General features: G+C 41.2%; 1 protein-coding gene across 6 annotated transcripts in view; it reads left to right on the forward strand.

Annotated features, from left to right (window-relative positions):
* SNTG2 (syntrophin gamma 2) overlaps positions 1 to 22,391 on the forward strand; it is a 349,056-nt gene that overhangs the window by 138,853 nt on the left and 187,812 nt on the right. For 3 of the 6 annotated variants that reach the window (XM_077309803.1, XM_077309812.1, XM_077309820.1), the window contains 2 exons: positions 18,403 to 18,459; positions 18,546 to 18,603. In XM_077309803.1, the coding sequence (XP_077165918.1) occupies positions 18,403 to 18,459; positions 18,546 to 18,603 (115 nt within the window). The remainder of the gene's footprint in view (positions 1 to 18,402; positions 18,460 to 18,545; positions 18,604 to 22,391) is intronic. The other 3 variants (XM_077309826.1, XM_077309833.1, XM_077309840.1) reach the window with 1 other exon arrangement.

Here is a 22,391-nt window from a genome sequence, read left to right on the forward strand (position 1 = left end):
ATGGTACACCTTGCACTTTACTGAGAACAAACACAGCAATTACATTTCTAGTCTGTTAACATTAAGTACTGCACAACATTATTCATGCTATTTAGAATTAAATATAGTTTAAAAATTTTCAGCGATGTGAGGCTGAATAAACTAAGTATTTCTGAATAAACTTTATATTTTATCAGCGACGTCGATTTTTTTTTCAATTATATTCGGTGCTGAACTACATTAGTGATAGTAATATTGAAGTTAATTAAGTTATGCGCCTCATTCCAGGCCATTTGCTTGTTGTGTACACATTACATTAACAGCCTTCTCCCCATGAGTTTATCATGAGTACTTTTATATACATCTTCCAGGCAAGCCAAAGCACTTCTCAAACTGAATATGATGTTTAAGGAGATATTCCCATTACTCTAATGGCCTATTTGAGGCATGATGGGGTTGGGCTGAGGTTGGGATGGAGCAGTGCTCTACTAATACGGTACACACTGGTTTCGTGGCTGTGGTGAATTGGATCTGTGCTTAATGTAGACAAACATTTATATCTTGGCCAGCCTCCTTGGCTACTGTGGCTGCCCCAGAGTCAGCGGGTAGTGTCCCCACATCTGCCCCAGCCTTCTCACCCACCATTACCACCACAGGCCGCCTCTGTGGTAAGTGACTCTCAGGGTCTTCTGGCGTGCTCAGTGGGCAGGACTTACAGACTTACTTCCATTTCACTGAGTGCGCCAGAAGATGTGTTTCACATCAATATACTCATGTTGAATTTAATCTTATAAATTCAGCACCACTCACTCATGGCCTGTAGAGTAATACAACTGGAATAAGCAAATAAAAGCAAGGAAGTAAAGATATTAATTCTGAACATGTTGTTCATGTGTCCTGCCATTTTGAATATAAAGTTTTTAAAGACTATAATCTTTCATTAAACTTACCAAACTTTTTCTTGAAAGTAGGCTCAGAACTAATATAATAGAAGTTATTTCTGCATTGTACAAAGTTATATATATATATATTTGTCCCTCATTTCATTTTTAATTTGTTCTGCTTTGCTCTTTTCTTTTCGCAAAGTATCCTGGTCCTCCTCTTTCTCCATCTCCCCCCCCCCCAATAGCAATGCCAATATAACTTTTACCAAGGAATTCATTACTACTTTGTGATAATCTTTCCAGCCAGGAAATTAATCTCTCTCAGCTTCCTACTCACCCTCATAATCCTATATATTTCACCTGTCAGCCTCCTGCCCTTTTAATTTATCACTTCAGCGTCTTTTCAACTATTACAGCAGAGATATACAACTTGTGTCCAACCAAACCAAGTGCTACTTGTGCTAAAATCCTTGAGTTTTTTCCATTGAAGGAAAGAATTAAATGAATTCTTGTTTGCTCCCTTGGGATTGGATAGGACATTAAATCCCATTCTCTTGGACCATTCACTAAAGGAATGCATATTGTAGGAACCAGTGGAGGAGGTAACATAGGATGTCCTGTTGCAATACCCAGTGGTATTGAGAAAAATTCTGATAATGAGTCCCTGTCTATAGAGAAATCTGCCTGCTTAAATCCATACAAGAGGGTCATCCTTGAACTCTCATCCTAGCTAGTGCTTTGAGGTAGGGTCTCCCTATATTCTCAAGAGGATATGAAGGGCCCTGCCTTGACATCAGGTAAGATGATTACATAGAAGTCTGATGAAAATGGCAATTAAAGACAGGAACTATAATTGCCATTTCCATCAGACTTCTACATAATCACCTTAAATAATGCCAAGGAAGGACCCCTCATATCCTCTTAGCTAAAACCCAACCCGAATAGCCTAGGCCAGTGGTCCCCAACCTGCGGGCCGCGGCCCGGTGCTGGGCCGCGAAGGCCATGGCGCCGGGCTGCGGCTCCCTCTCCCCGCCCCCCCCCCGCGCAGTAGAAAACTTCCCAGGCCGCAAGCTTGCGGCCCGGGAAGCTTCTTACTGCGGGAGGGCGGGGAGAGGGAATCAGGGCCGGCCGCGCCTGCGTGGGCGTGGCCCGATGCGTGGGCATGGCCCGCGGGGTGCGGCCCAATGCGTGGGCGCGGCCCGCGGGCGTGGCCCGATGCGTGGGTGCGGCTGATGCATGGATGTGGCCTGCGTGGGCCGCGGGCCGCGCCCCGATGCCCTGCCGGTCCCCAACCTCAGAAAGGTTGGGGACCACTGGCCTAGGCAAGCCTGATCCCATTAATTCACAGAAGCTAAGCAGGGTCAGTCCAGACTAGAACTTGTAATGTGAACTGCAAGGAATACCAGGGCTGTGATGCAGGCGCAGCAAATGGCAAACCACTTCTAAATATCTCTTGCCTGGCTGCCAGATAATCTGAGGATATCCCTAGCTATGTAGCATATATGCTATAAACTAAGTAATAATACTACAGGGAGACTAGCCCAAGTAGGGTCCTATTATATAGCATGACATGTATACTAATTTATGTAGTTTGGGAACCTTGGTTTTATGTGTTATACCCAGGGGAAAAGACGACCTGAGGGGAAGGCAAGAGGAAGAGAATTGGTACAGCCACGAATAGGTGGGGACAGCATAGTCGCTATCCAGTCTAAGTGGCAAATGGATCCCATTTGGTTGATGGGAATAATTCTGAATCCAAACTAAGCCTCTTTGACATGTTATCGTGTTTACAGAAAAGGCCTGGAGACCTGGCTCTAGCATACTAATAACAGAAGCCTAATAATGTGGGGTGAGAGGAAAGAATGGAAAAGTGAGCCAACTATATAAATTCATGAACAACTGTAGGCTGTGGTCTGCTAACCAGATAAGCCTTGTGATTCTGTCTCGATTGTTTTGTTTATCAGGGTAGAATCCGCACTGGGCTTTTATCGCCAGTGATCCCGAATTAAAGAAAGTAATCTACATGTTATTTTATTTCCATTTTGATATTTAGTGCTTCATATTTTTCCTCTGCAATGTCTGTGATAGATCCATAGTGACACTACCTTTCCCCCGTGTTATCCAGGAGCAAATATACTACATCTGAGGAATCTGCTCCGAGACCCTCAGTATTAAGTGCAATTAGCCAGATTAACTTTCTCCCTGGTGCCGCCAACGCTGATGTAGCGAAGCAGTCTTTCACTTATTGGTCAGGGTGTCAGTTAAAAGACTGCCTGGTTATCAGTTGCCATTTCCTCACAAGACTTATTATTGTCATTGGGATCTGTTTTAAAGTGGCTGTGCTCCAAAAAACCCCAAACTCCCAACAGAGATTTGCCTCTTGGATTTACTTTCCCTTCCTCGTTCTCTGTGAGGCTGCTGCCTCCCCACACTGGCTCCTGCAGGAAAAGAAAGAAAGAAAAACAAGGAGCCTCATGCTCCACTTGCCCCTCCCCCAGCTTGCTCTGGCTGTAGACTTGGGACTCATCAAAAGGCAGGAAATAAAGTACTCTCCAGCCTTGTGCCCCTTCAATGCTGGCTGGAGCTTCACACAACCCCCTACCCCAATCAAGCAGGAAGGAGACTGAAAATTCGGACAATGCAAATGCAGAAAGGTGGCATGTTTAAAAGGCTGTAGATATGGGTTCAAATCAACCAGGATTCGGCAAGATTTACAGTGGAAAAGAATGTAAGTGCAGACTACCCAGGTAAAAATGCAATACATTTCATTAAAGGAATGGTTAACGAGGACACAATAAAAATGAGCACTTGTTCCTTTTTAGTCTCAAAGATGTTTTAACACTGTCAGAAATTATAATGGAAACTTATGTAGAGTTACTCTAACCTAAGACCACTGATTTCAGTGGTTATATACTAATTTTGGTGTCTGTGTGTATGTATATGTGTATATATATATATATATATATATATATATATACACACACAGACACACAAACACTTTGTACAATGCAGAAATAACTTTTATTATATTAGTTCTGAGCCTACTTTCAAGAAATAGTCTTTAAAAACATAGGCTCGCGATGGGTCGGACACGACTTCGCAACTAACAACAACATACTAATAGGGTTGCATAGTTAGAGAGAAGTATATCAGAAATGGCTTGTATTATTCAATAGGGCTTGCTCCAAGGAAAGAGTTATTTGGGTAGCAGCCTTACAGTTCTGTCTTAAACAGAGTTGCATGCTTTGGAGTCTATTGAAGTCACTGTATAAAATGGCACTGTTACTCTGTTATGTTCAACCCAGCAGGGTGTACATCTTGAGCAGAGACACTTCCTGCTATAATATTGTAATAAAGCCCTCTTTGCAAACAGTTCTCAAAAGTATAGATCAAAACCCAAGCATGTAAGGAATTCCATTACTTGAAAGCATGATGAAAGACTTGGATTTATTATTCAAACTAGGTACAGTTTGGTTAGCTCTTCTGAAAGGATAATGACTATCATAGAACAGGATGACAAAAAGGACACGGCAGATTTCCAAAGAAGGGAGGAAATTCACCTGAGGTGTAGTCAACAGTCCAGCTGAGAGAGGACACAATTATTACCTAAACATAAAAGGAAGTAGCGTATCATTAATGTTGCTCGCTTGTAAAACATGCAGGGAAGCATAAATTATTAATAAAAGTAGAATTGATCTGCAGCTGTCTGTGGAATCTTTCAAGTCCTGTAAATTACAGACATAGAATTCTCATCCTGTTAAAAACATTGATGATACAGAATTCTGCAAAATGGAGAAGTTCCTCAACAAAGGGTGCAATCCAAAGACTTTGACATAGAGCAGTGTTCTAAAGCTTTTGTGTGCATGGACTCAGAGTTAGTTTTTTAAGGTGATGAAGTATGTGCTTGCAACTCATTCCTATGTCTAAGAATGTAATGAAACAATGGCTTCCATTTGTGTTCAAGAGAAAATTAAGTGATAGAAAGTGAAAATTTCAGAATGTTATGAAAAATACCTACGACTTTTCAAGTGTGGCCAAATGTATGGACTATTTGGAATATTAATAGATATGGATGTTGCAATGGGGTGCCTCTGGTCGCTCTTAGCAAGAAGCTGACAGATTGTGTGAAAAACTCCCATGATCCTATGGAGTTGCTTTGTTGATATTCACTGTTCCCATTTGATTCTGCTCTTATTACTTGAGAAGTGTAGGTTTTGTTTGTATGGAAGTAGTAATTTTGCTGCTTTAAGAATAATTCTATTATATTAGTCAGAAATGGGGGACCCACAAATGAGGCATTTTCTTTCACCACTAAGCCATTTCTTCTTCCCCTTTCCTCAAAGCTGTATTTGCCTCTCACTTTCTCTTTTGTTTGCTTCACGTCTTTCTACCCATTAACCAACCTAACGTTATCTTTCCCTGCATTTTCAGTTTTCCCTGCTTTTCTTCCTGGAGGATTCTCCCTGGGAAAAATGTGGCCATATTGTACAGTGCCAGACACCAGGGTTGAATTTGCACTGAGCGTTTATTTCAATCCCAGGTCGATTCAGTCCCATCTACACTGAATGCGATTTCCATTTTGATTTTAAGAGATTTAATTTTTCATCTGCAACAAGCATGATTGATCTGGAGTGATCCTACCTTCCCCCCGCGATATCCTGGAGTGGATATAACCCTTGATATTTGAAAAATCGGCATGCGTAAAGGTGCAGCTCTCTGCTTTTCCCAAACTAACTTGCTGTCTCAAGCCTCCAAAGCTGTAAAAAAAGCCATGATTGGCCAGGACATCAGTTCAAAGGCTTCCTCATTCCCATGTTGCAAGGGTTCCCTTAAACGGGAGGCCCTAACTTCTCTCAGCAGAGATTTTCCGCTTGGATTTATTCCCCCTCCTCTGCTGTCTCCAATCCTCTCCCCTCCTTTCAAGAAAATAAAGAGGCACCTGCTGCGCATGGGTCCCCCCTCTTCTGAGCTTCCCTAATCATGTGCAGAACACTTTCCTGTTTCAATGGGGAGTGGGAGGAGGATAGAGGAAGACTTGAGTTCAAATCAATCTGAATTCAGCAGGATCCACAATAGAATAAACAAAGTAAGTGCAGAATCAGCCCAGGTCAGGCCCAGTTGCACAGCGGGGAACTTGCAAGGACTCGCAGGAGAACACCTCACTTTCTGCTGTATTCCTCTGTCCAAACTATTTCCTATTTCCCTGTTTCTGGCAGCACCCACACCCTCATCTTTTTCTCCTCCCCACCCACCAATCAACTTTTATCTGCCCCCATATACCTTGCCCATGTGGATCCAAAGCCACAGGCTGAAATTTGGAGAACTGGACTTGATTCTCCACTCCTCCACATGAAGCCTGATTGGTGACTCTGTAGCAGTCACAGCTCTCTCAGAACTCTCTCAGCCCCACCTACCTCCTGACCTGCCTGGCATCCTACTGAATTCTAAAGAGGTTGAGTAGGGAGCTCTTTCCCTTCCTCTGTCAGACTCTCTGCCACTCTGCACTTTGAGAGAACACTGATAAATTGCTGGGAACCTCAATTCATTACTATCCCCCAGTGGCTGAAGGAAAGTTACCTCTGAGCTTCAACTTCACAGCCACCAGTTAGAATCTGGTCCTTGCAGCTCTGCTCTGATCTCAAGCTACCAAGATTGTATAGAAGTGTGCAGATGTGGTTCTGTTGTACTCTTTGAGAGGACCTATTTATAGGGTTGTTTTGGAGAACAAAATGGTGCAGGAATACCACCATGAACTCATTAGAGGAAAGATGCAACACCTGTAAATGGGTGTGAAAGCCTCAGATGAAAGAGATGTAAGGAACTAAGGGCAGAACTGTGGTAAACATTATGAACATTAAGTCTGCAAGACATATGCATGTAGACATTAGCAACAGTGTATGTGAAGCTTTGAATAACGATCATGCCTCTCCTTATTACTCTAAAAGAACAAGAGAGTAATACAAATGGAAAAAGTCATACACAGGGGGAAAATGTGCAACAGTTTGGCATGCCTGGTATCACTCCTTTCCAAATGAAACACAGTTATCTTTGTTAATCTTTGAAATGAATTACTAGCATTTTCTCCTTCTTCTGCTTCCTATGCAGTGATCCAGATTAACAAACAAAAGCCACAAGAAAAAGCTAAAGACTAGGAACGGAAACAAGAGCCAGAAATTTAAAGCATAAAAGCAAAGAGGGGTTTAAATGTTCTTCATGGCAATAGTTTAGGGGAAGGCAATCCCATAGCTAGTCTTTGTCAATTGGCATAAGAGCCTAATCCACAATCTCACTACCTTGCCTGGAAACTGCTGCAATCTAACTATATTATTAATGTTTTATATTGCTACTGTTGTGAAACTAGTCTGCTATCTTTTATACAGGGAGAATACATAGGATATGAGTTAAATGAACTGTAGCATTGCATTTAGATATTGCTGACCACTTATACCAGCTTGTACAACTGCATGATTTTTTAAATTATTTGTTTGGTATCTATACATAGCTTTGGTGGAAAAATAGTAATAATAATGTGATTGGAGAAAAGGTAGATTTTCTCCATCTTCCTAAGGTAATGTGCAAGACACGGTAGGTGTCCACATATGTATTATTATTTTCAGCTATTTATAGTTGCCTTGCCTTTTACAGAAGTGTTTCCCATTTGTTATCTGCCCTGGTAGTTTATAGAATAAGAACATGATGTATAAATATGTTACATAAATAACATTTTCCCACATGGAGCTCTATAGTAGTTTGTGACCAGGGCTCAGTAGAAGCATGTTAAACCTAGTGGGTGTGACAAAAGAATTTTAACACAAAAGAAATGGCACAGCTAAATCCAATTGTTATATGTTGATATTGCTCCTTGCAGAGTTGGAGGACAATGTAAAAAGCATACTACTTAGGAGATAAATATATCTGTTCTCCTCTGTTTGTACTTTTTTCATTGTTGCCATGTACTTTCTGCTTCATAAAATTCAAGATAAGCTTGAAACAGTATACCACGTGTATTGGTTAATACAGCCAGGTTCGGTGGATTGACATAAATGCTTCATTTAATACAGTTTTCTCTCCTTCTAGTAGGATTCTGATTGCACATTATGAAAAGGCTTTATCTGTATAAGCTGACAAGTTATAAAAGAATCCAAAGGAAAAAAAATGTGGCCTTTGGAATCCACTGACCCATGGCAGTCTGGTCATTTGATACTTCTGTCATGTCAACTATCACAGACCATGCGTTTCCAGTCTATAGAAGTTGTGACAGTAGAAGTGCTACACTACCTGTCTTGTATTCTTTAAGACAGGGGTAGTCAAACTGCGGCCCTCCAGATGTCCATGGACTACAATTCCCAGAAGCCCCTGCCAGCAAATGAATAAGCCCTTGAATTTAACCAGGGCCCATAATAAAAATAGTAGCGTACTATTTGGATGCAGTTGTGTTCAAAATCCATCCCTGTGCATGAACAGAGGGGAATTCTTGTACCAGATTTTTTTTTAATGTGTCCATGGTGAGGCTCACTAACATTTCAGTATTTGGCAGCATGTAAAGATGAAGCAGAGACAGGGAAAAGTGATTACAGTAATAGCAGTTCATAATCTAGAATTTCCATTGCCAACAATCATTTGTGCACATGGCTAATAATGTATGTTGCTTATTAGGATTAGTTTTCAGGCAATATTCATTTACTAAAAGGTTTTGAACCACAGCAATCAGGTTTGGCCCATAACATAGCATTAAAACAAATTTAACTGTATTTCTTGGGAATAATTAACTTAATAGCATAATGTATTTTTAATATCTCAGGTTTTCTCCCACTATGACCTGCAGAGTTATTTAGATAACTGGGAGAACCTTGTTCTCTGAGGTATAGGGTGGGTTGGCAAAGAAACATATTACAAGGCTAGGTTCAAATGAGTAGCCATGTTGGTCTGAAGTAGCACAATAAAATCATATTTATTCAAGGCATGAGCTTTCGAGTGCAAGCACTCTTCCTCAGACTAATGACCATCATAACTGGAGGAATATATAAGCAAATATATAAGCAAAAGTTAATCCTGTTACATTAGTAAACTGTGTCACAACATCCAAACACAGTCACATGATAATTCCCTGCCAAGCCAGCCAATCAAACCCCTCGAACCCATTTGTAGTTCACAAGGACATATTAGAAATAAAACTGTCAAAGCCAGTGATCCACGGCTCACACCCTACTATTTACTGCCGGCCCCATCTGTCTCCATACCAGTGTGAAACTTTCTTACAAATAGAAGCTAAGCTGGCAGCTATCTTGTCCTGGGACCAGAAAGTAGAATTCAAAATTACATTACATATTACTAACAGTCACATAATCCCGATTAAAATAAATTGTGAGGAATGTGGATACACAAATTACATAAGGTTAGCATGCATAGTGAGATAAAAAAAGTTTGTCCTTGTTGAGCCCAGGGTATGTCAAAGTATTGAGTATTGTAATAACTTGCATTTCTGCAATCTCCCTTTCTAGACTGTTCTTGAAGTTTGTTTGTAATAAAACAGCTACTTTCAGGTCCCTTATAGTAGCGGTCCCCAACCTTTTTAGGGTTGAGGACCGCTTCCGGGGGCGGAGAAGAGCCGGCTGCCCCGGTGCCTCGCATGCACATTAGCTCCCCCTAGTGGTGAAAATGTGCATGTGCGGAGCTGCCACGCATACGCGTTTTCACCACCAGAGGGCACTAACGCACATGCGCGGCAGCTCCGTGCATGCACGTTTGTGTCTGCTGGCATGCCGGCGGCTGCGCCTGCCTCTTCCCCCCTCCTCAGCAAAACACTAGCTGCGCCGCGAGTGAAGCGGCTGCTTTGGGGGCCGCTTCTCTTGCGGCCTGGTGAGCTTCTCGCTGCAGGGGGAGAGGCAGGCGTGGCGGCCCATCACTGAGGCCTTCACGGACCGCTACCGGGCCGCGGACCAGGGGTTGACGACCCCCGCCTTATAAAATGCCCTGAAAGGTTGAAGTGTCCACCTGCAGGTTTTACAAGGCTATAAGTCTTGACTCCACAAGTCTCTGATCACAGATACTATTTAAGGCAGTGGTTCTCAAACTGGGGGTCGGGACTCCTTTGGGGGTCAAATGACCCTTTCACAGGGGTCACGACAGGGCAAGCAGGTTGGCTAGGGGTAGGGCACTGCCACTGTTGCCACTCCTCATGCAGGTGCCTGCGCTAGGCTACGAGTTGCTCTAGCAGTGCCTCCAGCACTGCGCAGTCTCCCACCAGGCGCTCCAGGTGGTGGCAGAACTGAACCGAGAAACCAATTTATATACAATCATGAACAATGGATCTTCATGCGATTGGTCAGTTTCAGTTTAATTTCTGTGAAAGAACACTTGCATAATTTTAGGGTTGGGGGTCACCACAACAGGAGGGACTGTATTAAAGGGTTGTGGTATTAGGAAGGTTGAGAACCACTGATTTAAGGTCTCAGTTAGACAGGTAACATTCAGTGCCTTCTCGTTGTCTTAGGAAAGTATAAGATATGACAACCAGTGTACAAAGTATGGCAGGTGAAGCTGGGTTTGTGACTGTTGGACCTGTTCCATGATATCCCAAGTCACATAGATCCTAAACTGCAATTTTTTACCTACCTATCTTCAGGGTACATTCAGCTTATCCATTGTTTAGATGTCTAGGGATATGCATGTGTGGTTCCCAGTATACAGATTCCTGTGAATGCATGTATTTCAGGGGAAAGTACCATCCTGTTTCTCAGTGGCAGGCTGACCTTTAACTTACAGGAAATGTTCCTGGTAGGCCACTGCCCTAGAAAGATTCAGGTGGTCAGGAGCAAAAAGAGCCAATCCCAGGCAACTTTTCTGACGCTTCCGGGACCACATGGTTCAGACCTGTTCACCAGTTCTCCTCCTGCTGTGCTGGGAAGAGAATGCAATGAGCTAATGCCAACTGTTGGCCTCAGTGAACTGAATGGCCCTAAAACATTGGCTTGTCTATCACAGGATCATTCTGGCTTGCAGTCCATTCTGCTGTTTGTCCCAGTACTTGTTCATTTCTACCCTGTTTGACAGTTCTGAAGCCAGATCAAATAAGACTTGGAATTTAGGGCAGGGAAGAATTAACCGCTGTGCCCCACGTAAATGGTAACTAGGGTTCTGAGGTACACATGGATTGAACCTTTACTGAGGCTGAAGATCCTTAGATTATAATCCCATTGATCTTTATTTAGAAGTAAGTCCTGATGAATTCAGGGTGAGTTATGTTAACCATGTCTAAGAAGGCATAGAGCCTTTGTGTACTTTGAATCCAGATAAATGCTCATAAATACTACAATGAACTAAAATCATTCATCATACTAAATCTGTTCACCGACATATGTCTGATAAGTAAATGGCACAGAAAATGTTTGTAAATCTGATATCTAGATCATGCTTTTTTGTTCTAATTGTTGTTTTAGTTAAGATAGCTGCCATTTAGAATTAGTTAAGTTTTAATTTCTAGTTTTTTCCCATTATCTTAATATGTTTTGAAGCAAAACAGTCAACCACTGTTAACTGAGTTTCAAAATACTTAAATGCTACAGTTAATATGAATAATGTCTCTAATACTTTACTAAATAATAGAAACTGTTCATCTAGATTAAATATTCATCAGTTTTATTACTTAAATCTAACTGGCAACTCTATTATCGAGCATATATTTGTTGGAGATTAATTACAGAGTTCTTTCAATGCATATATTTTCTCTTCTTTACTTTCTAGAATTACTAATTGCAGTTTATGACCACATAAGTATCTATGATCTTAGACTGTTAACATGCCACAAATTCATTAGTCCCCTAATCCTTAATGGTTTAAATGTCCTTAATTTATTTTATTCTTTACTACTATTACTTTCTACTGTCTTGAGTGGAGTGGAGTCATAACAAAATATGATCTGTTAGTAGAAAGAAACTTTTGCATGTGCTGACTTATGTTTCCCACTGCAGAACCTTAGATTCTTTTGGTCCCAAGGATGCCCCCATTCCTCAGGTACCATTTTTCAGGGAGAACAGGAGAGAGGACATGACATTAAGGGAAAGTTAGGAAAGATCTGTTTTGGATGAGAGCTTCCTCATGGATCTTTGGGTCTAACCTAGTGACTCTCTCTCTCTCTCTCTCTCTTTCTCTCTCTCTCTCTCTCTGGTCTTTTAACCAGTTTAAAAATAATTTGCATAAGTCTTTGTATACTGTGACTTTTCAGATAAACATTTCAGTGGCTCGTTGGTTTGTTCCCACTTCCCCAATGTGATTCTTGCAGTTACTTCTGGATAGTCTGATAACTCTTTGCAAGATACCAAAAAGTAGTTGGCTGAATATCGGCATCAGGATTATATTTATTGTATATAGCCAAAAACCTTTACAAAAGGAGAATTAATACGTAAAAGTATAAGAGCAAAAGGGAATATTTCTCAGCATAATATATAAAATCAGTGAAATAAAACAGAATGTGTCACAGTAAGATATATAAGATCAACATTTCAGATTGGTGGCGCTCATTAAAAGTACTTTAGCTCTCATTAAAAGTACTTTAGCTCAGATCCTCCTGGCAGCCAGAGTCAAGTGCTATCCTATGTGAGACATAGGAGTCAGTATCTTATAAAAGATTAATTTGTCAGAATCAGAAAGAAGATATGAACTGGGTATAGGCAAGGAATTTGTACTTTGGAATGAATTCGATCTGACAGCAAATGCAAAGAATCTCATATTTGGGACCTTGGTTCTTTTGGGCTTGAAAGATTTCCCCAACAGCTTGAAGCCCATATATCTGGAAATACTTGGTATGCGTATCTCTCCAAAACTTTTGGAGATTGCGAATTCTGTTGATCTTATAAACCTGTCAGTTTGGCCCCTAGTTCCAGAGGCCAAAGTTAGAAGCCTTATTAAATCTTTAGCTTCTGACAAATCACCTGAGGAAGACTTGATTCCACCTGATCTATTCAAGGCCTTCCCCAACTGGTGGTCTCCAGTTTTAGCCAGGGTTTTCACCTAGATAAATGATTAAATATCTTTCCTAATGGCTGGAAGATGAGTATAGTGGTCCCTATTCATTAAAAAGTGATACAACTGACCCACAAAATTACTATCCTATTAGCCTACTAAACCGTGCATACTAATGAATCCAATTGGCTTCCTGAATGCTCTGTTGGACCTGATGCCTTCCAACAATTAAATTGATGAAATGGTTGAGGACAAGCAACAACAGTTATTGACCACCATTGAAGAGATTACACCCTGATACCCTCTGCACCCCATCTCAATTTAGCTTCCTGATATATCGAGGAGCTATGTGAGAAAAAATGGTTTGAGCAAGTTTGGAGGAAGACTTGTGACAAAGTTTCAAGAACATCTTATAGGATGTTATGAAGGCATATGAGATGGCAGTGAAAATCATGAAGAGGGAATAATTCATGACTTTCATTGTGTCTGCTAGCTCATGCCTGACTCAATTATTTAGAATAATTTGGTCTCTTACAGCCCTCGAAGAAGGGCATTCAAATAATACCCAATTAGATATCAGCTGTGGGGCTTTTTAAAGCTATTTTGTGGATAAAATCTTAAAGTTCCACCATGACCTCCCCCCAGTAGTTGATACAGCAAATTAATGGGAGGCACTTTGGTAATCTCTGGGAGTTAAATTGTATAGCTTCAAGAGACACTGACAGACAGGATAGATAGGGTAGTAAAGGAGGCAGTGAAGAAACCATCTCTTTATCCACGGGATCCTGCCAAATGCTGACCAATCTCGCATCTCATGTTTCTGGGTATGGTGATTGAGCAGGAAAGCATGGATCAATTAAAAGCATTCCTAAATGTTCGAGTACCATCAGTCATGGTTTCCTTCTGGAACACCTGTCTGGACTGTGATTGGGGGGCATGATTCTGCAGTGGTTCCAGTCATACCTTTTTGAGCAGGTGTTGTTGTTGTTATTTATTTATTTATTTAATTTATTAACTACCACTCCTGAGTGGCTCGTGGCGGTTTACAAAAGTCTGATTAAAAACCCATTAAGACCCCCATTAAAATGGACTATCACAACATCCACAACAACAATCACAGCAGCAAGATGGCAGAACCCTCAACCCCCCCCTTACCCTTCTACAAGAGGGAGGAGAAAGGAGAGACAAGTCACAAATAGCATTTATTGTTGACATCAGGGGGACCCCATTGCTCTTCCTGCACTAACCTGGCCTCAACCTGGTGGAAGAGCTTCATTGTGCAGGCTCTGTGGAAGACAGAAATGTCCCACTGGGCCCACAGCTCACCCGGGACCTCATTCCACCAGGTCGGGGCCAGGCCTGAGAAGGCCTTGGCTCTGGTTGAGGCCAGGCGTGCCTCTCTTGGGCCGGGAACGACCAATAAATTTTCACCCGCAGAGCATAAAGCCCTGCAGGGGGGCATAGGGCGATAGGCGGTCCCTCAGGTATGTGGAGCCCAACCCACGTAAAACCTTACGTGGGGGGCTGGGAGAATGCTGCTCTGCTTCTTGGGCCTTGGCCTGTGGGTTTCTTTAACATCAACATGAAACCGCAGGGTGAAGTCATGCAGAGATTTGGGAAAGGCTGTCACCAAATATACAGATGGCACTCAGCTTTATCTTGCTCTTCCAGGGAGGCTGTAGAAACCCTGAATATTGCAGTGCCTTCAGGCAGTTTTGGAGTGGGTGCAAACTAATACATTTAAGCTTAATCCTGACAAGACAGAAGTGAGATTGGTGGGCAGAAGGTCTTATCCTGGATTTAAGATGTTACCCTTTAATGGACCATGAAGGGTTAATGCTCTCTGCTCTAAGACATTTGAGTGATAGGATTAAAATGGATTTTTAATACCCTGCTTTTCATTACCCAAATGAGTTCCAAAGCAGCTTATAAACACCTTTTCCTTTCTTCTCCCCACAACAGATACCCTGTGAGATAAGTGAGGCTGAGAGAGCTCTAAAAGAACTATGACTGGCCCAAGGTCATCCAGTTGGCTACATGTGGAAGAGTGGGGAATCAAACCCAGTTCTCCAGATTACAGCCTGCCATTCTCTAACCATTACACCATGCTGGCTCTCAGTGTGAGGAACAAGAACTAGGGGAGGGAAATAGTTCCTGGTAATGAGGAGTGATCGCTATCAGATGGTTAAGAAGGAAAATTGGACATTGTGACTGTTCTTGCCGTCATAAGTATTTTTGAGACAGAAATTTATACTAGTTTATTTAATCAGTGACTGTCAAGAGACCTCTGTCTCCAGTTTCAAAGACCTGTTTGTAAAACAAAACAGTTACTTGTTTGTGACAAACTATTGTTTATATGTATACAGTTACCTCATTCTTGTTGCCTGTTTACCTTCTAAGCCTGATATCCATCTGTTCATATCCCCTAAAAAATGAAGTAAAGCTGATTGAGTTTTGAATTAACATCAGCCTTTTGTGTGCTATTATCAGATAAAGTTGGCCTCTTAGTACCTTAGGCTGGGTCAGTATATACATACATTTAAACTCCTACATTTAAACAGTGAACTACATTAAACTACATTTAAACAGTGAAACAAAAATAAAGAAAAATGACTGCGCAGCCCAATAAAACGAAAAAGGGAAGCAGGGAATTGTTATACTTGCATTCTGGATGGGATTGCATTCTCCTTGAAGAATAGGAGTGCCAGCCTCCAGATGGGACCTGGGGATCTCTGGAATTACACCTCATCTCCCGAGATCAGTTCCTGCGGAGAAAATGGCCATTAGAAAATGGACCGCATGGCATTATAACCCATTGAATTCCATCCCCAAACCCTAATCTCTACAAAGAGATTGTAAAGTTGTAAACTATTGAAGAAACAGGTTTGTAGTCTAGGTTCCTCTTGGATTCAAGGCTGCGGCTGGATTGACTGGTAGCAGCTGTGACCAGGAGTGACTAGGTGGGTGGCAACCTGGGAGAGGGCCTTTTTGGTCATGCCACAAAAGCTCTGGAAATCTCTCCTTGGGGAGAGTTGTCTGTCTCCTTCTGTTGCTGCTTTCAGCCAGCATGTAAAGACTTTTTGTTTTGTTTGCCATTGCCTGAGTGATCCCTGTTTCCTAACTCATGTGTTTGTCCTGTATGTTTTTAATTGTTTAATAATGTGTGTTTGGTGGATTGATTTTAATAGTTTTAAAATGTTGCCTTAACATATATGTTTTAAATTGTTAGCCACCTTGGTGTTCTTGTAAAGGCAGAAATTAGGGATACAAATTGTAAATAAACTCAGTCATAGAAACAGAGAGTACCTTGTGCTCCTTACATGTACAAAGGACACCTGCTTTAATCTACATAAAAATGCTGGAAAAAGTTATCTAGGGATCAGGAGTGGGTTTCACCAATAATTGAATGACATCCAGCTCAATTTGTCCTTAACAGTTGAGTCAAGTGTGTCTGGAAGTCTTGAATAAGTGCTTGTACAAGGTAGTGGCATGGATGAGAGCCAATAAACTGAAACTCAACACCATAAATATCGGAGATTTGTTGCTCAAAGGGAGAAATTGTTCAGGGACAGTGTATGGAGTCACTTTCCTGGAAGGCACAAGTTCATGAAAGTCTGGATCATAATTTGTCCCTCTGGGCCAACCCTGGTTAGTTAGGAAGACACAGAACTGCATTAAGATTCCAGCAATTTGTAGGTTCTAGTAGAATCAGTGATTTTCCATTCATTTCTCTGAAGCCACAAGAAATGTGGCATTTTAGGGAAAATCACTGGCTATCTCTCTGACCTATGATTGTGTCCTAAATCGGTGGTCCCCAACTACCTGGCTGTGGCCGGGCAATCGCCCTCCCTGCTACCACTGGTCCACGGCCTGTAAAAAGGTTGCGGACCACTGTCCTAAATCACAATTGTTTATACATTTTCTCATTAATCCATAGGCTTCTTGAACATGGAGCTGAAAGAATGACATGCAATTTGTTTTGAAAGTTGTTTTTTTATTTATCTCTAATGCAGCAACAAAATGAACTTGTATCACGACTTTTTAAAGCTGATTTTTCATGAATAATAATGTAGAATTGTCCAATTGTGAAAATAAGTAAGAATTTAGCTAAATACTTGGAAAGCAAACATTTGAAAGTAACAATTATGTTAAAACAATGAACAACAAAAAGAATATTAAACACAACAATAATAATATTCCCTTGCACAGAATTTTAAAAAAGAATAACCTTGAAATATCAAAGTAAGCTGTTCCTGGTGATGAGTGATAGCATAGAAGATAAAACTGCTCAGCATCCTGCGAAACTGTATTACTATATGTTTACTGTCAATAGATAAAATAAGCTCTTCGTGTTCTATTATTATGTCAAGCACCGAGAAAAGTGAGCATGAATAAAGTGTCAGAATGCAAGGTGCTATTAAATGCGAGATAAATTGCTGTAGCAAATGTCCATACAGATGTTATCTCATGTGCTTCCTCAGTCCGCCCCAAAAATGTATTGAAGAAATAACTGAGAAATAGATTAGTGATAGGGGAAGTTTGCTGTAGAAAAGAAAGCCAGATATGGAAAAGATCAATTTGAAAACTGAAAAAAAAACTACGAAATGAAGAGTATAAGTGAAATTACAACTGTGAAAAAACCAAACAAACGTGTGTGCTGGTGTTCACCTGAAGCAAAGTCTTGTGTTTTGCAGTTTTTGAAAGGTCTGACAAGACAGATTTTTAAAAATCCTGTCAAATATCTTTGTAGCTGAAATGTGCCATGCAGTTTCCCCCATTCTTTTAAGCAAGATTTCTTCTAAAGTACAGTAATTGCAATATTGCACCTAGTGGATATGACCTACTGGCTTGAAGGAGCTCGTGGGTAATCCATATGTAAACAGAAGAATGGACTAAAATATACAACAGGAAATCAAGAAGTCCCTGTATATATTTGATTAAATTGCATTGAGGGCCATATAATTTAAGGTTCGAATGAAATGGATATTATGACAGAAGACATGGGTTTTTTTTTTCTTCCAGTGCCTGAACAAATACAAAAGAATTTGTAGTGATCCAATGGTAATTAAAGAGCCTCTTGTGGCGCAGAGTGGTAAGGCAGCAGACATGCAGTCTGAAAGCTCTGCCCATGAGGCTGGGGGTTCGATCCCAGCAGCCGGCTCAAGGTTGACTCAGCCTTCCATCCTTCCGAGGTCGGTAAAATGAGTACCCAGCTTGCTGGGAGTAAAACGGTAATGACTGGGGAAGGGAATGGCAAGGTATTGAATCTGCCATGAAAATGCTGTAGGGCATCACCCCAAGGGTCAGACATTACCCAGTGCTTGCACAGGGGATACCTTTACCTAATGGTAATTAATTTGTTAAGCTCCAGTGACTCCTTAACACTAAGTGAGAAGTCTCTCTCCACTGGAAGATCTCTTCAGTCAGATAAGGGAGTCACTGGGTCCCATCAGATATTCTTTTGTGAAGTATAAGTGTTGAATTTTTATTTCAATATGATAAAGTAGCACACCTCTAATATGCATACATCTAATATTATATTTTCACCTGAATTTATGTTTTCTACCCTTTTTTAAAGCACAGAACTGTTAAACTTCGTAGACAACCAGTTGGTGGCTTGGGCTTAAGTATAAAGGTATGTATAACTCTTTTTCTTGTTTATCTTTGTGATACACAGGACACAGAGCTAAATGAGCTAATTTTGTTCCACATCTCTTACAGGGTGGTGCTGAGCATAAAGTGCCTGTTGTCATATCAAAAATATTTAAAGACCAAGCAGGTAAAGCAAATGTCCTTTTCTATATGGTTACTTTTGATGCTAAATGTAATAAATAAATATTGATGTGCACTGCAAACAACACTGAATGTAATTCAGTGTAATGTAATTCAGTGTTGAATAAGATAAGATTTTTTATTAACCATTATGGGATTTTTGTGATGGTTCACTGACATTAACATATCCTATAAGTGCAATCATGGCAAAACAAGTACAGCACAGTTTTATCAATGCTGACATAGATCTGTGTGCAAGATTTTTTCCCCTACATGGAATATATATTAACTTGCATGAAGCTTATTTTTTAAGGAAAAAAAATAATGTATTTGAGGACCATTTCGGTGCCTTAGTTGTTAGTAATGTTGGAAAGGAGGTGTCCCTTCTTAATACCCATATTTGTTTATAGAAGGTGAAGCAAAAATATCATTCCTGGAAAATCATTGTTAAAAGACTGGGATAAAGACATTGAAAAGCATAGAGTTGGAAGGAAAACTTAATATGGAAGGGCTGACTTCAAGCAAAATTTTGGAGAGAACAGTAGATATTTCCAATATGACTAAATGGGTTTTATATTCTAGTAGTGCATTGTGAAATTGGCAATCTAGAGTTTAACGTAGTCCAGAAAGGATACCCTAGAGATTTGAAAATTCATTGTGATGTCACTTCCTTTACCAAAACCAGTCATTCCGGCAATATCCTGCCCACCTCATTCTCCTTTGTAAAGTTCCTCGACAGTTGCTGCCAGTCATTATTGACTTTTGACTGAGTAGACAGTGGACTGACTAAACATAAAGCAATTCCTGGTCTCTGATTAACCTTGTGTTTTGAGTAAGGGCAACATTTCCAAGTCTTCTGACAGTGAGATACAAATATTTTGCATTATCTTCATGGCCAGTTGTATCTGTAGTTAAGTTTTGGACACTCCTTCCTGCCTCTCCTATAGGTTTTCTTTTCCACAATGGTTCTTCTCCCCCCCTCCCTAATAGCTGATTAGGGCAATAGTCTTTAGCCTTCCTATACTTGGGGCCCAGTTTAAATTACAGATGGCAGTATGGGGCCCATTAAGTAGCCAGTACACGGCAGCAAATCACTTCACACACCAGTCATGTGACAGGAAGAAGAGGAACCCAAGCCGCTGAATTTAGCTTGTACAAAAAGAACCCTGCAGAGTAAATTCAGCTTTTGCTCTATGCCAACCTGGGGGTCAGGAGTCTCCCTTGGGGTTTGAATTACCCTTTCACAGGGGTTGTGGCAGGATGAGCAGCTTGGCTGGTGGGAGTGCCACCAGTGTTGCTGCTCATCCTGATGGCACCCGCCAATTTATATACAATTTATATACTATCATGAACAATGGATCTTCATGCATTGGTCAGTTTTGGTTTAATTTCTGTGAAAGAACACCTACATAATATTATGGTTGGGGGTAACCACAACATGAGGAACTGTATTAAAGGGTCGTGGTATTAGGAAGGTTGATAACCACTGTTGTAAGCATTTCCAGTAGCAGCAGTGATCTAGCACATGGGGATCTGAGAAGTGACGGAGAGTCCTGACACTAGGCTTGAAGTCCATAGCATTAGGGAATACACCTAGAATGTCAGACTAGGACTGGAAAACCCAGGTTCAACTTCCCAATGAACCAAGAATCTCAGTTTGGGTCAAACCTTTGCCTCAGTTACCTCAGAGCTTCTTAGGAGAGGGTAAAGTGAAAAATTATTCTGAGATCCTTGGACAAAGTGAGGAATGAGGTTTGATAGGGAACTTTGAAGCTTGCCTCCCCTACTTCCTCTTGTCTCTCCACTAAAAAGCACAAGGTTCTCATTGAACCCAGCCAGACCTGTCAGTGTTTGCCAGCTACATCCTCCATCACAAACCTTGATCTCCACTTCCCTCTTCCCTGAATCTTGGGCCTGAACAGGAAGTCAACTTGAGACAACTTGTTTAATAGGATAATCATTTGGAGAATCAGTCTTAGGATAGGGTGGTGGCCTTACGCTCTGCGGGTGAGAACCTGTTGGTCGTCCCCAGCCCAAAGGAAGCGCACCTAGCTTTGACCAGGGCCAGGGCCTTTTCGGTCCTGGCCCCTACCTGGTGGAATGAGCTTCCGGGTGATCTGCGGGCCCTGCAGGATTTGTCAGCTTTCCGCAGGGCCTGTAAAACGGAGCTCTTTCACCAGGTCTGTGGTTGAGGCTGGGGTCAGCGAATCAGGGACATCGCTCCCCCCCCAGGAGTTGGAGTTTACGCTACTCCCCCATCCTTTCCTTTTCACCTCTTTGATTATTGGGGGAGGGATGAGATTTTTAGCCATCATGTTAGTAGATTGATGTTTTAATGGGAATTTTAATGCGGTTAGTTGTTGTGACCCGCCTCCAGCCTGTCGGGAGAGGCGGGAAATAAATCTAAAAATAATAATAATAATAAAAAATAATAATAACATAAGTACAGTGGTGGTGGTAAATGCTATTCACTTGCTGCTGACTTCTACCTTGTAGGGTATTAAGGTAACAGGTAAACAGAGGTGGTTTGATATTGCTGGGCTTTACATATCAACTTTAAATTGCTTTGGTGGTCTCCCATCTAAGGACTATTCTGAGCCGACCCGGCTTACCCTTTGAGATCGGATGAGATTAGGTTAGCCTGACATAGTTCCATGTCCCAAATCCAAGACTGAGGAAAGTTATCAAAAAGGAACAAAAGACGCGCAGAAATTAGACAACATCAGCTATTTCAGTTTGTAAGCTACCCCATGCACCTTTGTAAAAATGCACCTGCATGAATAAAATGCTCTTTTCTTTCCAGTGAAGATAAAACAAACAAAAAAAATCATTTCCATTAGCAAGGAGACAGTGTTCAAGCAAGAGTATAATATCAACTACTGGCCATATTAACTCTGGAATTTCCATGCTTTAAAGGGGGTATTGTTGCTATTGAGTAGCAACAACAATAAAAAGGCTGTTTTCTGCTCTGACTGGCTATAAGACTTTTGTCACTTGCTCTTAGTCCTCTTAAACTGGTCATTTTTTATACTGACTGAATCATTATACGTATCTCCAACCAGTGATGCTGCAGTATCAATGTTGTTTTTTTCCTTCTTGAAATAAGTTAGTATAAATAGTACAAATGGTGAGAAAGTGACCTGGTTTCCTAAAAACTTCCCCCCAAATCATTGTAGTATTGTACAAAAGTCAAGTTGCAGCTTGTGGCACAAATTTCCCCCACATTTCAATTGTGCAGTGTTTTGTACAGTAACTGAGACCTCTATGCAGCAGTGAGCCAATTAGTGTTCTGAATGATGTCTGGCCTTGTTGGATTTTGCCACTTCTGGATGTGTTCCAGGCAGCAGAATTATGCAGATCATGCCACCGAAAACAATTGCTCTATCTTTCCGAAGCATTTTCCCCAGGCTCACTGGCTTGAGGTAGGCTTTGATTCTAAAAAAAAAACCCCTGTGGATCCTGTTTGCTCAAGATATTGTATTCTCAGGAGCTGCAGCGACCAAGGAAAAAAGGGCTTGCACATCATGCATATAGATCCAATGTCACAATATGGTCCTAGGAGACCCAGGTCTGTATGCCCAGCTCTGCCATGGAAACTCGCTGGGTGATCTCAGGCCAGTTACATTTGCTCAGCCTAACCCACCTCACAGGATTGTTGTGAGAGAACAGGGGGATGCAGAAGGGTGTTTTAAACTTTAATTTAATTTAATAAATTTTAATGTTTAATTTTACATTATGCTGTACCCTATGGAGGCTTGAGCACATTTTCCTTAAAAGTGAAGACCGATAACATTG

Source organism: Paroedura picta, chromosome 1 (genome assembly GCF_049243985.1).
Source record: "Paroedura picta isolate Pp20150507F chromosome 1, Ppicta_v3.0, whole genome shotgun sequence".
NCBI classification, from domain to species: domain Eukaryota; kingdom Metazoa; phylum Chordata; class Lepidosauria; order Squamata; family Gekkonidae; genus Paroedura; species Paroedura picta.